At 40.9% G+C, this 13795-nt stretch overlaps 1 protein-coding gene across 29 annotated transcripts in view; it reads left to right on the top strand.

Annotated features, from left to right (window-relative positions):
• Positions 1-13795, top strand: part of CTNND2 (catenin delta 2) — a 3139673-nt gene that overhangs the window by 2142624 nt on the left and 983254 nt on the right. For all 29 annotated transcript variants that reach the window (XM_069219651.1, XM_069219660.1, XM_069219653.1 and 26 more), the window contains one exon: positions 7857-8070. In XM_069219651.1, coding sequence (XP_069075752.1) covers positions 7857-8070 — 214 coding nt within the window. The remainder of the gene's footprint in view (positions 1-7856; positions 8071-13795) is intronic.

Here is a 13795-nt window from a genome sequence, read left to right on the forward strand (position 1 = left end):
AATTTGACCCACAGCATCAAATATGGCGGGAAGAGCACAAATGTCAAGTATACACATGATACCTTAAGAAAGGGCATCATTATGTTGGGCCTCTATTAGAGGCCTGGCTATTAGGTATCAGGGATAATCATGTGTCAGAGATAGCCCCAATCAGGTCCATAATAACTCCAAAATGCCAATGGTGGTCACCATTAGCCCATTACAGTCATTATTTTCAGGCATTTACACTTAGGATTCACACAATATGCCAAGGGTGGTCGCTGTTAGCTTCGGACTACCATAATGCAAGTGACAAAAGCATATATTATAGGTCTCGAATGCCACCAATATGTTAAATAATTTCACTGTGATATCCTGTACAGTCGCATTTAGGTCGAAAATGACCCTAAAATAATAAGGGGGTGACCATAAGACCAAGATAGCCGCCATTATGTCAGAGTTTGCACAGGATGACAAAGATCACCACCACTAACTGAGGGTAACTCTTTCAAAAGGCATGGAGACATTTTGCTCCAGGGTTACTCCCAAAATCTTCAAGGTCCTGTAAGCATAGTGACATAAGCAGGAGCTCTAGTATCTTTCACTATTGATATCCCACACAGAAGCACAGTTGTAACAAAACTAAACCTTGATCCTTCATGGCTTTCCAGGGAAAACAATCTTGTGCGGGCGTTCACCCGTTGAACGATTGTCTTGAAATGTAGATATTTCATTGTTTGTTCTCCCAAATTGTTGCTTGAAATGTACTGCAGCAAATTACGTGTAAGCTTGTAATTTTTTATTATGAAATTAAGTTCAGTGACTAACAAGTGTAAAAAGTTTGTATGGAATTAGGACCATAGAGGTCGTTTTTCCAGTTATTTGATGTAAAAGGAAGCAGGTTTAGTTTGGCAGTTAAGTCATCACTGTCATTCCTACTGTAAAACTCTTTTCATATACTATTTAAGCTCTGGCAACCGGATAATTGTCTCAAATTAACTATTTCCTGAGAATTGCAGAATCTTTAAATACATGTCAACAGTGATTGATCTGAAAATTGTACCTCCTAATGAAATCACTGCGTGTGACCTGGTCTCAGCTTTTTTCCGTGAAACCTTTGAAAACGTGGAAATAGCTACAAAATTGCTGATCACCTAAATAACGGTGGTCTGACATATTTATCTATATTTATTTGTCGTTCCCTTTCTCTGTCTCTCTCTCTGGATGTGTGTTACTGGTCTAGAAATTGCAACTCAGTTAATTTTACACTCAAGATCTCCGAGGCTCTTGTTGGCAGCCTACAATCTGTCATCTTAGACAGTCTGTTGATTATTGCTAAATGGGAAAACACTGACCAGAGTTCTGCCAAACTCAGCAAGTAGCTACTCTGTGCTCCCACATAGAACATTATTTGGGATGGCGCATCTTATTTAAGAAGTGTTCGAATTTTCAAAATGACGAAGTCTCTGCTGAATATATTTCATTTACAGATAGTTTGTGTTCTTCACCCCATATCATGAAATCCTGTAGTTTAAATCCCACATTTAGCATTTGATTTGATGATGACTGTTGAAGGGTTTCCGAAAAGCAGAAATATTAGCTATAATATTACAAAACAAAATGTTTGGAATATATTTCACAGTTCTTGATACCAGCATTTACCAGTGTATGTATATTAGATCGCAGGCTTGGCGCATATGCGTAGGAATGTTGTTTTCGAAAGAGGGTTTCACTGCGGAATTATACAAAGGTAGACTCCCTCATAATTCAACAGTGGGAATCAGGAGCTTCAGTGGTCACCAACAAATACACCTCACAAACATGCACACATAAACAAAAGAAACGTGAGCATTAAAAGCCTCCCACCTTAAGCACAGCACAGCAATGCCTCCCTTCATTAAAATAACATGCATGCAACGTAAAGCATCTTGATGCCGCCCTTGCCTTCAGAATTTTAATTCTCACCCTTCCTTTCTTATGCTACTTTCAATGCCTCCTGTTTCCCTCAGCACTTAGATGTCCTTCTCTCTTCCTATCTTTTTATCACCCCCCTCCTTCTCCCTTCAGAATTCTGACACCCTAACACACTCCCACCACCACCGTAATGGTCGTATTCCTCTTGCAAACCTGATGAGTGTCACACCATTACAGCCAAATCCAATACCATCCCGGTATTCCCACCGCTACTGCAGATGTCTTCCTCCTTCCTTTCAGTATCCTCATGGGTTGTATGTCAGAATGTGATTTACAGAAATATCATCTGTCATAAATATCACATATTTATTTAATATAATAATTATCACCCCATTGAGGTACATGTTCTATTGTTTACCCCAGAGGGCAGCACTTTGTTATAGTGGTACTTTGGACACAATATTGATGTCAGGCGATATTCTGACTTTCTGGTGCTAATCCTTGTTTTGCGACTCCACCCTCTTGTGCCCCTTGTAATTAATTGCCAGCTCCTGGATCGAAGACATGCTGTCGAAAATACTGCAATTACTGTGTTTGCCCAAAAAACCTTTACCATTTTACAGTTTTTGAGACAATTGAGTCTCCTTGGTTTGGCTTAAACACTTAAGCATAAAAACGGTCTTTATTGTTACCATGATTTTCAGTAAAATAATAAAATATTATACTAAAACCCTGTCCATAATATAAATGCTTGAACAAAGAGAGCTAAAAGGCAAAGAAAAAAGTGCCATGAGCAGTTTGCTAAATATTTTACATTTCACGGTTTATCCTTTCCATAATAGCACCAGATTGCTCAATAAAACAATCTCTTTATTTCAAAGCAAACACCTAAAATCAACCCACAGCACAGCAGACAAAGATTTGAAAGGAAAAAAGGATGATGAAATGACAGGTGACAGTCCTTAAATTTAATGGTCTTCTACAATGGAATGGAATGCTGTAGCTCCTTACCTGGGTAAAAAATCACAAAAGAATGTCACTGCCAGGACCCAAATTACTTATATCCAGTGAGGTCCAGCACATCGGAAGGAGAACTTAATGCTTAGTGATGTCAAATCTAAATATAATCAATCAATGCCTTTTTTCCTGGTTTCTAACTGATGTCAAATGGTCCTCCAGACCAGATCCTAAAGTTAAAGTAAAATCTGATGTAACTACTACTGACTGAAGGACTCAGGGACCTATGCTTTATCAGTTTTAACAAGCAAGATAGGTGATGTAAATAGTTGTGCAAATCCCAGTTTTCACCAATGTTTATATGTCCCTGATAGAGCAATTTTAAATAGTTTTGAAGAAGGAGACATCTGCCAACATTTTCTTGCTGGATTACTGCAAACTGATATTCAAGGTGACAGAGGAGCCAGTTTAGCCCGATTTTGCAAATATAGTAAGCCAACCCCAAATCTTTATATCAAATTTTGCGGTCCTTTTACCATCCAAGACAGACAGTCAGAATCATCCATGTACAGTAATATCTTGATCAACATTAGCCAATCATAGGGGTGTCTTGAGCTTATGTCCTCAGGACTGCTTCCAGGTTGCTGATATAAAATGTAAAGAGGAAGGGAACCAGGACATAGACCTTTCTCCTATCTCTACAGGAGACACTCAGGAAAACGCTATTGTGTGTCTCTGTAAGCCTTATTCGATACAGCATAGAACAGAAACAGGCAAACGTCACTCCAGATTGGGTCCTAAATTCCTCAAGTGTGAGGAATGTCTGCTCAGTATACAATTCTTCCTTCAACAGCATTATCCTGCCACCCAGCCATCTGTCTCTGAAAATAGTTTATGAAAATGTATTAAACCCCAATAGGCACATCACCCACAAATGGCTCTAAGTTTAATATTAATCTAACCACCCATTCCCATGTTTCGGTCATCAGGAGTTCAATACAATACAATACAAAACAATACATTTATAAAACGCTTGGCTGCCTCTGAAAAGACGTCCCAGCTCAAGCAGCCTTAAGATGCCCAGACAACTGAGATACTGCTGAAAGGCAATGCCTAGTTATCAGTCAGAACTTTCCGAAAGACTGATATGGGGGGTAGAAAACTTAGGTAGGCAGGCAAAGAAAGTGGAAGAAAAACGTTTTGTGAGCAGTCCTCCGGGTGAGATTTCAACCAGGCCCAGGCAAGATCCTGAATGCCCACTTCCCATAGTCTATCCAAAAGAATGGAGTGGGAGACAGTATCAAAGGCCACTGACAAATCAAGAAGGACAACCATGGCTACTGAACCATGATCAAGATTGTCCCTAATGAAGTCAGCGACCTTCAGGAGAGCAGTTTCTGTGCTGTAACATGCAGGGAAACCCCATTTGGTGTCATGGAGTGGGTTGTTGTTTTCCAAGAAACCAGAGATTTGATGATTCACCAACTTCTCCAACATTTTAAAGCAGGGGAATGGGGTGGAAGTTGCTATGCACCTTAGGGTCTGCATTAGCTTTCTTCAGTAAAGAAAAAAGCATAGCCTGCTTCCAGCTCTGGGGCTCTGTTGCTGCCTCCAGTGAGTCATTCATCAGCTTATGCAAGATGGGAGTAATTATTGGCACAACTCATCTCAGAATATCTGAGGGACATGGGTCAAAAGAAGACCCCGATTTACAACTAGCCATGGAGGTGGATACATCCTTGAGCTTGAGAGGGTCAAAATTGTCTACAGAAGGGTCTGAATAAGGAAGCCTGTCGGTAAGCACAACTGTAGCTCTTTGCAGGGGAAATTTATCATAAATAGCTTGCATTTTATTGTGAAAGAAATCTGAAAGTTCTTTGCACATTGTGAATGATGGAATCAAGGCAATTTGCAGTGCAACAGGTAGCATAAATGAATTCACAACCCTTAACAACTCACAAGGTTTATACGCTGCAGAAGTGATGGAAGATTAAATAAACTCTTTGCAAGCTTTGCACACTAACCTGCACAAATTGCTTAAGTTTTTTTTATAAGCAGCCTTTGCGACAGGGTCATAAGATTTCCTGCACCTGCGCGTTTTTTACAATGTGTTCTTTTTGCTTTCTAATGCATCAGTAAACCACAGAGCAGATGTCCCAGCTGTCTTTTGGGAAACAGATTTTTGGGGAGCAATACGGTCAAGGGCAGAAGTTAGCTAATTATCTACATTGGCAAAGTTAGTACAAACTACCTCTATGAGTCCAAGTGGGGTTTCTGAAGTGTCTCAGAAAATAAGGATTCCAACACTTGCTTCCAAGGTCTGGAGCTTTTCTGCAAAGGGTACCAATCACGGAACTCCTGGGCCTACCAGTACCTGTGCCTGCAATTAATATCACAACACCATAGGAGTGTGACATCTCTTCAGGATAGAATCGCCAACTTAAGGTTGTGATCAAGGAGTTGCAGGTGTGATGCCAGTTTTAAATTTCTCATTAGGGCCTCCCAATCTACCCATTGATAAGGCAACTGTAACATACTCAGACTGACCATAGGTTGGGCTTATGCTAAGACCAGAGACAAAAGCAAACTATCAAATTTATGAAATGTTTGTTTCAGAAAGAGACAAAACACCCTGGAAACATAGAAGCACTGGAAAAAGATCACTGTTTCAGTCTCCCCATTATGAACACTGGAAGAGTCATCTAGAAGAGTAAAGATATATTTTACACCCATCAGCACTCACCCCACATTAAACTCAATGTAGCCTAATGCACTGGTTCCCAACCTGAGGTCCAGGGACCCCTGGGGGTCCGTGAAGCCTGCTCAGGGGCCCTTGACTGCTTAGAAAATAAACTAATATTAACAGATTAATAAAGTGGATAAACATACAGTTGAAAATGGTAAAATGTACTGTAAATGTCAAGGAATTGAAATTGAAGGCTAAAAACTGAATGAGTGTCCTCAAATTGATTCATGGGAGCAGTGCAAGTGCATCAAACAGAATATAGGATGGACAATATGTGGCTTCAACTGTATTTAGAAAAATGTGTCATCATTTGTGTATGTGTTTGATGGAATGCTGGTTTCTGTATTTTTTGTGTATTGTTTTGAGGTTCAAATCATCAACAATGTATACTCCGTGTCCCTATATGCATATACACCTATCCTTTCAGTTCCTTCAATTGAACTCAGTGTATTGTACACGTGCTCCATAACCAGGGCTAACAGCAGGGTAGATGAATGGGAGCCCTGTTGAGTGCGCTTTTCCAGTGGCCTGCCTTTAGATATTCCCTTTGCATTTTTCATCCTATTTGTGATTATAGGTGTTTGATACACCTTATTATGCTGTCATCACAATTCGACTGCTCCAGCACATGAAATTGGAACTCCCACCCCATGATGTCAAACATATTTTCAATAGCCAACAAGACCACCATATAGTCTTTGTCTGACATATCTAGAAAGTACTTGGTTTGGGTTTGTTTTCACTAATTCACTATTTTATTACAATTAGTAGTGAATTTGACAGATCGTGGTGTGCTTGTTGGGCGATTACCTGCATAATACTTATTGAAATAGTGCCACTAAGTATTTTTGTTTCTACAAGTACTATTGAGAGGTGGCAGTAGTATTATCTCTCAGGTTTGCCAAGACTCTCCCAGGTTTGGGCAGCACAAAATTTATGGCTTCACTCACTGATTCAGGTAGCTGACCCTGGTACAAGGTTTCTTTCAACAGTTTACCCAGAAGCAAGCCTGAATAGTAATTATAGAATTGAATTGGGAGTCTACCAATGACAGGTATTTTCCCTTCTTCTTATTGCAGGCGTGGCCTGTCCTTTAGGGCGGAGAGGCCGCACCCCCCCCCCACCCACCTTTTGCCCCTCATGAAGAGTGTCTGTCAGGCTGAACAAAAAATCAACACTCAAAACCCTTTCTCGGGATTAATGTGTCACTTGCATCTTTCAGTACATATGTAAGATTTTTGTTCAATTATAAATTGGTTACTACCAACAGGTAAACTCCATTCATCTTGAAAACTCAAAATGGTTTTTCAGAGCTGGTGTTCTCTCAATTTGCTTTTCTATTATATCTCATACAGACATCTTAAATATAAACAGTATGGGGTTGAGAGATAAACAGGGAAGAAATGTCACGAACAGGCCGATGCAAGGAAGGTTACGCAGTCATATGGAACTAAAATGAGAATAAAGTCAGTAGAGAGATTCCTTTTTGCCCCACAACCACTTTACAGTTTTGTGTTCACACAAAAGATGTATATTGTTGGATTGGAGGTGCAGGAACCTTATGTATGAAAATAAATGGATGGGCTTATCAACCTAATGGATATTAAACCTAGTCAGATTTTCAGGATATCGGAAAATATGAGCATACGGACTGTAAATGGAGAAATATTGAAAAACAAATCACTCTGAAAACCAGGCTGAATTTTATTGTTTGCTTAAGCGACAGGCCCAGTCCAATAAATAGGTTTTATTTGCAGTATGAAAAATGTATGATGTGCTGGTTTAGTAGAATGGGAGAGCCTAGTTATACTCTCCCCACACTTTTGTAACGTGGGACTACTGAAGCTGTAATACTACTTGTACGAGAAACTCGAACTTTTTGTCAGTGTCTAATTCAATCCAAAAGACACATTTTCAGAAATTTCACTAACATTCACTAGGTTAGCAAGATAAAGTTACACCATCATACAAATCTACCTTTTTCTCAAAGTTTTGCATTCTGGCTTTTGAGCATTGTCGGGAATGAATCTTTAGTCTTGGTAACAGTTTGTTGTCATTGGGAACATTGATTTGATAATGGTTACTGAGTCACCTAGAAGAAAACAAAATGGGTGAATAGGTGTTTGGTCAATCCGTGTAGCCAGTCCAGTGTTTAATATGGGATTGAGTGAGGTTTCTGTTTTCTGGTTATTCATCATACTTGTAAAACATAACTTTTTGATCATTCTCATATGTTTGATTTTGTGTTTGACTATTTCAGATACGGAGACAAGGCGGAATCCAGTTACTCGTCGACCTGTTGGACCATCGAATGACAGAAGTCCATCGCAGTGCCTGTGGGGCTTTGAGAAATTTAGTATATGGGAAGGCTAATGATGACAACAAGATCACCTTGAAGAATTGTGGGGGTATCCCAGCTCTAGTGCGCCTCCTTAGGAAGGCTACTGATTTGGAAATCCGAGAATTGGTCACAGGCTAGTTCCTTTTTTTCCTTTTCGTGTACCTGTTTTCAATGGCAACATGATCAATGGACTCATTATGTTGAAAAGATACATCTACACTTGTACACTAATATCAATAGCATATATGACTCAATTAGCTAACGTCTTGATAAAAAAAAGTAAAGGTAAGCATCATAGATTTTCACACATGAAGTATGTGAATTTCTAACATTTGTGGCATTCACGAAGATCCTTAATAGTTTGCATTGTAGTCTGTGGAGCTACATCTAGCAGAGATGTGCATTTGCTCATTTTTCTTTTACTTTTTTCCAAAGAGAAAATATTTTTCCTCACGGAGAATTCCAATCTCCTGCACCACCTTTGAAGTGTTTGATGTTCCATTCTATTTTCCACCGTATATAGGCACTTACTCCATCCATCCTCTTAAATGAGCACAACGTCTAAGTTTGTTTCACAAGAAAGAAACACCCGGCAAAATGCTTACGCTTCTTGTGTCCACTTCATTTTACATGGACTCACCCTCTGTACCATCATCTTCTAAGGTTCCATGTGTAAACAGGAGCGTAGCCACTATTTGTGCAGCAGGTGCAGTGGCACTGGGGTCCAGAACCCTGATGGTCCCATTGAACTCCAATAGTTGTATTTTACTACCCCAGCAGCAGTCAAAGGAGGCATTTTCCTCGCTTGCACCTGGGCCCATGGCACATTTGCTACGCTAGTGCGTGAAGCCTATTATTACAGACAGTATACATTACGGATAGGCCACAGTGCGACCTTCTGTCTGTTTGCATATGCTCTTCTGCAACATTTCCTTGGCACAATTAAGTTTAACCGAGGTGCACAAAATGTTAGCAAAATAATACCATGGGAATTAAATAGATTAAGCGTCAACTCACAGGTATATCAGATGAGCCATGATGCTCATTAGATTAGAAGACAATGCACACTAACTGTTACTGCAGAGATCACCGTTTTCAAAGACCTCTATGCATCCCTAAGCAATAGAGCTCATATAGTCCAAAACATTTCCCATTTCATTGATTTGCACCATGATCAAAGTACTGCAAAGTATAAGGGGTCAACAAGTTTTTTACACAAACTAAAATGTGGATTACCAATCTCAGATGTGGTAGTTGTTCAAATCTTTCAACTGAATGAAGAAGGAGCCACATCTGTTACAAAATATGTGCACATTTTATAAAACAGGATATAAATCATAACGGCTGAGCGCACTAACCTGAATTGGATCAAAACATCAGTGACCAGAACGTAGAAATATTTATACATGGCATATTTTTTCAGTATAATTCACAGCCTATCATTTCAAGTTTGCAAATATCGGGTTTTTCTTTTACAATTAATTGAAATGTACTCATTATCGTTCATTTCCTCTAATGATTTAATTAAGTACGGTGCTCCTTATTACGCCCTGTATTTTCATTTTGATATTCAATGCTATTTGAGGCATTCTGCCTCTCCCTGGACCCCTTAGAAATATGTGGCTTCTTTCCAGAAACCTTTTCTTTACTTTAATTATGTTTATGACTCTGCCACGTTGCTCTCTCATATTACAGTTGGAAGTCATGATCACTTCCTTAGTGAACAAGAATTAATGCCTCTTCCATCCCAGGTGGGCAGGAAGGGGATTCATGAATAATACAATGGTGATATGACAAAACGTAATGAGAAATATCATATATAATCCAAACATTACTGTCCCATTACTTCATCCATATCCTATTCTTGAGCCTCTGTGGATATACCCATACAATTCTTGTTGTTTAAAGCATAGCACCAAATATATCAAATAAAGCATCCACACCACTGAGTCAATCAGTCAATTATTAGATTTGTAGAGCGCTTCGTGTCTCCAGGGAGGGTATCCAGGCCCTGGCACGGTCCAGTTGATTAACTGATTAGCCAGGTCTTCAGGGACATTAGGAACGCTGGAAGAGATGGGGAGATCCATGAATAAAAGGGTAGCTCATTCCTTGTCTTCACTGCTAGGTAGGAGAAGGAGTGACCTCTGCATTTGCTATGTCAGATACAGGGAGTGAGGGTTACAGAAAGGGATGCATAGAGTAGGTGTCTGTTGGGCCGATGGAACCTTAGGTGGTGGTTCAAGTAGGCAGGTCCTCAGTTGTGTAGGGCCTTGTATGCATGGATCAGGAGCCTGAACTGGCATCTTTTCTGTACAGAGAGCAGGTAGAGTTCCCTAAGGTAGGGGGTGATGTGGGTTCATCTAGGGGGATCCAGGGTGAGTCTGGCTGAGGAGGAGAGCTGCGATCCCTGAGTAGAGAGTGTTACCATAGTCCAGTCAGCTGGAGATGAGGGCCAGGGTATTGGTACATCTGGTGTTTTAGGGTAGCCATTTGAGTATCTTACGAAACATGCAGAGGGTGAAAAAGCAGGAGGCAGATATGCATCATCATGGTTAGCTTGTTGTCTAGAATGATGCCTAGGTTCCTAGCATGGTCAGTTGGAGGCAGGAGTAGGTCCGAGTTCTGAGGGCCTCCTGGATGCATGCCAAGAGGAGCTTTTGTTTCCAAAAATCAGTACCTCTTTCTCGTCCGTGTTGAGCTTCAGGCAGTTGTGCTTCATCCAGTTGATGACATCTGTCATGCAGTTGTGGAAGTTGGTGTTGGTGGTGTCTTCAGAAAGGGAGAGGATGCGTTGTGTGCCATTGGCATAGGATATGATGTTGAGTTTGTGAGTTTTGGCGGTGCTGGCCAGAGGTGTCATATAAGTGTTGAAGAGGATGGGGCTGAGCGAGGATCCTTTGGGTATTCCACAGATGATTTTCTTGGATTTGGAGGTGAAGGAGGGAAGGCAGACTTCCTGCATTTTTCCAGTGACGAAAGAGGTGATCCATCTGAGAACAGCTCCCTGGTTGCCTATGTTGTACAGCCTTCTGATGAGTGTGTGGCGGTAGACCACATCCAAGGCTGCCAAGACGTCTAAGAGGATCATAGCTGCAGTCCCTACTCGGTTGAATAGGGCTTGGATGTCGTCACTATCTGCGATGAGGGCTATCTCGGTCTTATGGTTGCTGCGAAATACAGATGGGAAGAAGTTGAGTAGGAGGGTCCATTCCAGATATGAGGAGAGTTGTTGGTTGATGGCTTTTTCTAATACTTTCACTGAGGAAAATGTAGTTGGTGGAGTATATGGTGAGGGGGGCGATCAAGTCAGCGATGAAGTTGCAGAAAGTTGGACATGGTCCTGGAGGATGGTAGGTGAGGGTGCCCTGGATGGTGGCTGGGGTGATGTTGTTATTTGTGGTGGTGCATTGGGTGGATTCCTTGTGTATGATGGCGATCCTGCCCCTAGGCTTATTGATGCTGTCATGGTGGGTCAACTACATATATCCTTTGGGTATTTCGGTGTCAGAACTGTTCGGCCAACAGTTGCTGCTGCCTCTTTAGATAGTTCAGTGAAGCAAGGAATAATAAACATGGACTGCAACACCCGAGTAGTAGCTCTAAACACATCTAACAAAGGACTGGCAACAGCTGAAGCCCAGTAGACTGCGCCACCCTTAGTAGAGAGGCCTGGAATTACAACAGGAAGTTCAATACTCTGCAAAACAAAATAGGTTTTTGCAAAAAGACATTCAATCCTCATGCTGCTAGTTTTAGTCTCCGCAACAAGAAACCTAAATTATCAAACAATATCCTGCATGCTCTGAAGTCTGCAGTGCAATTCAGATAGCATTGTACTGTCCTTCAGAAATACCAAGGGGGAGATTTAAGAAAAGTGTTGCTGCACCCAGTGCAACAACACTTTTTTTGCACCCCTTAGTGACCCCCTACAGCCACCATGTGTTCGCTGTATTTAAAATACAGCACGCAGTGGCGTAGGGTAGGGGGCAATAGCATCAACATTTTTGACGCTGTTGGTGTACTGTTCAGGGTTAGCGCCAAAATTGTGCTGCTAACCCTGAACAGTACAAAGAGGCCCGTTATAAATAATAGTGTGCCCCCTTTTAATGCTTGCTCTGAGCAGACATTAAAATGCTGCAAAATATGGCACAAAGAAATCTTTTAGATTTCTTAGTGCTATTTTTTCACGGGAAGGTCCCTCTTGCATACATTATACTTGGCACAGGCATAATGTGGCGCAAGGGGCTACAAAGTGGAGCAATGCATGCATTGCAGGATTTTGGCCTCGTTGGGCCACATTAGCGAAAAAAAATGATGCTAATGTGGGGCAAGGAGGTGCTAGGCCTTCTTAAATCTGGGCCCAAGAGTTTAATGAAAAAGAGTATTTTCTGGCTCAAGAACAATAAGAACTATTCTCTGATTTGAATGATATTCAGAAGAACTCCAGGCAAAAAGGAAAGGCCAGTACAAAGAATCTGAGCATCAGAAATCATTCTCAAATAAAGTGAAGTACAGCTGGAGATCAAACATCTCCTAATCTTCTGGTGATACAGTAGCTAGCAAAAAGACCCCTTCATAAGAAAGAAAGTCTAGTGGGATTTGATTCAAGTGTTCAAAAGGAGGATGCCGCAACATATTCAAGATTAAATGTGAATCCCTGGGTAGCAGAATATTTTACCTGAGTGCAATGAGAAGTAATAAAGGTTTACACAATTAGGGAACTAACATGTCCAACACATTCCTTGCACTTCAAGGTTTTCTCAAAGCATGTACAGCTACCCATTGTACCGTAAGGATTGTAACTGTTGATCATCTATGAAAACCATCCAAGAGGATATCTAATATTCGAGATCTGCCACCTTATATCCAAAATTGAGACAAATTCCCTGAAAGCTCACTCGAGATAGGCACATTCCCCTGTTGTATGGGAATATTCCACTGACCCGTCCTGCCTGCCGATTCTTTACACTCTTGGGATGTACTGCATAGTTCGATCTGGTAGAGGACCTAGACCCTGCACCTTGTGGCTTCCTTAATGAATTATGCATGGACCAAATTTCTAGGAAAGAAGCAAGTGCCACCAAATCTATCCAAATTGCTCTCACTTCCCTATAAATGGAAGAATGTCATTTTTCTTTTGGTGACCAACATCCCTGTGCCTCCGTGGTCTGAAACTTTCTCCCTCCCCCCAACCCATAATGCTTAAGTCTGATGTTATCACACATAGAGCTGGTGAATCTAGATTCACTCCTAGAGATAAATGATTGGATTATATACACCACCGTATCTGCTGGCATAGTAACTGATGTACCAAAAGCATCTGATTGAAAGCCTCCAATTTCAGAGACCAAACACTCAAGAGACTGAAGCAGTAAATGTAGATGAAAGCCAGCCCATGGAACCAGATACATGTCAAAGCAATGTTACCCTCAACGTTTTACTACTGCAGATACTGAATGATTCACTGAGAAAGAAAGACTTTGCCAACTACAGTCCTAACTTCTGCCTTTATAAACTCCAATGACTGCAAAGGCTGCAGGTGAAGTTTGGTCTGATTGTTCAGAAGCCTGTAATCTTTGAGCATAGAATACACCCCCTACCTGTGAACCTTGGCCAAATTGTAAGATGGTACATATACCACTTTGGTGATAGTTTGGGAGCCGTTTTTAACTCAAAGGGTAGCACAGAAATTGGAAATGCTGGCTGCACGTGCTGCATGAGAAGGCCAGATTGGCACATGGAGACAGGCATCTTGAAGGTCCAGAAATGATAGTAATTTGTGAGGTCTGATCAGTAGAAATTTCTCTAACAATGCTTTTGTTTTAAAGGTCAGGTTTGGTTTCCATACATTTAAG

This window comes from Pleurodeles waltl, chromosome 2_2, assembly GCF_031143425.1.
Source record: "Pleurodeles waltl isolate 20211129_DDA chromosome 2_2, aPleWal1.hap1.20221129, whole genome shotgun sequence".
Classification (NCBI taxonomy): Eukaryota; Metazoa; Chordata; class Amphibia; order Caudata; family Salamandridae; genus Pleurodeles; species Pleurodeles waltl.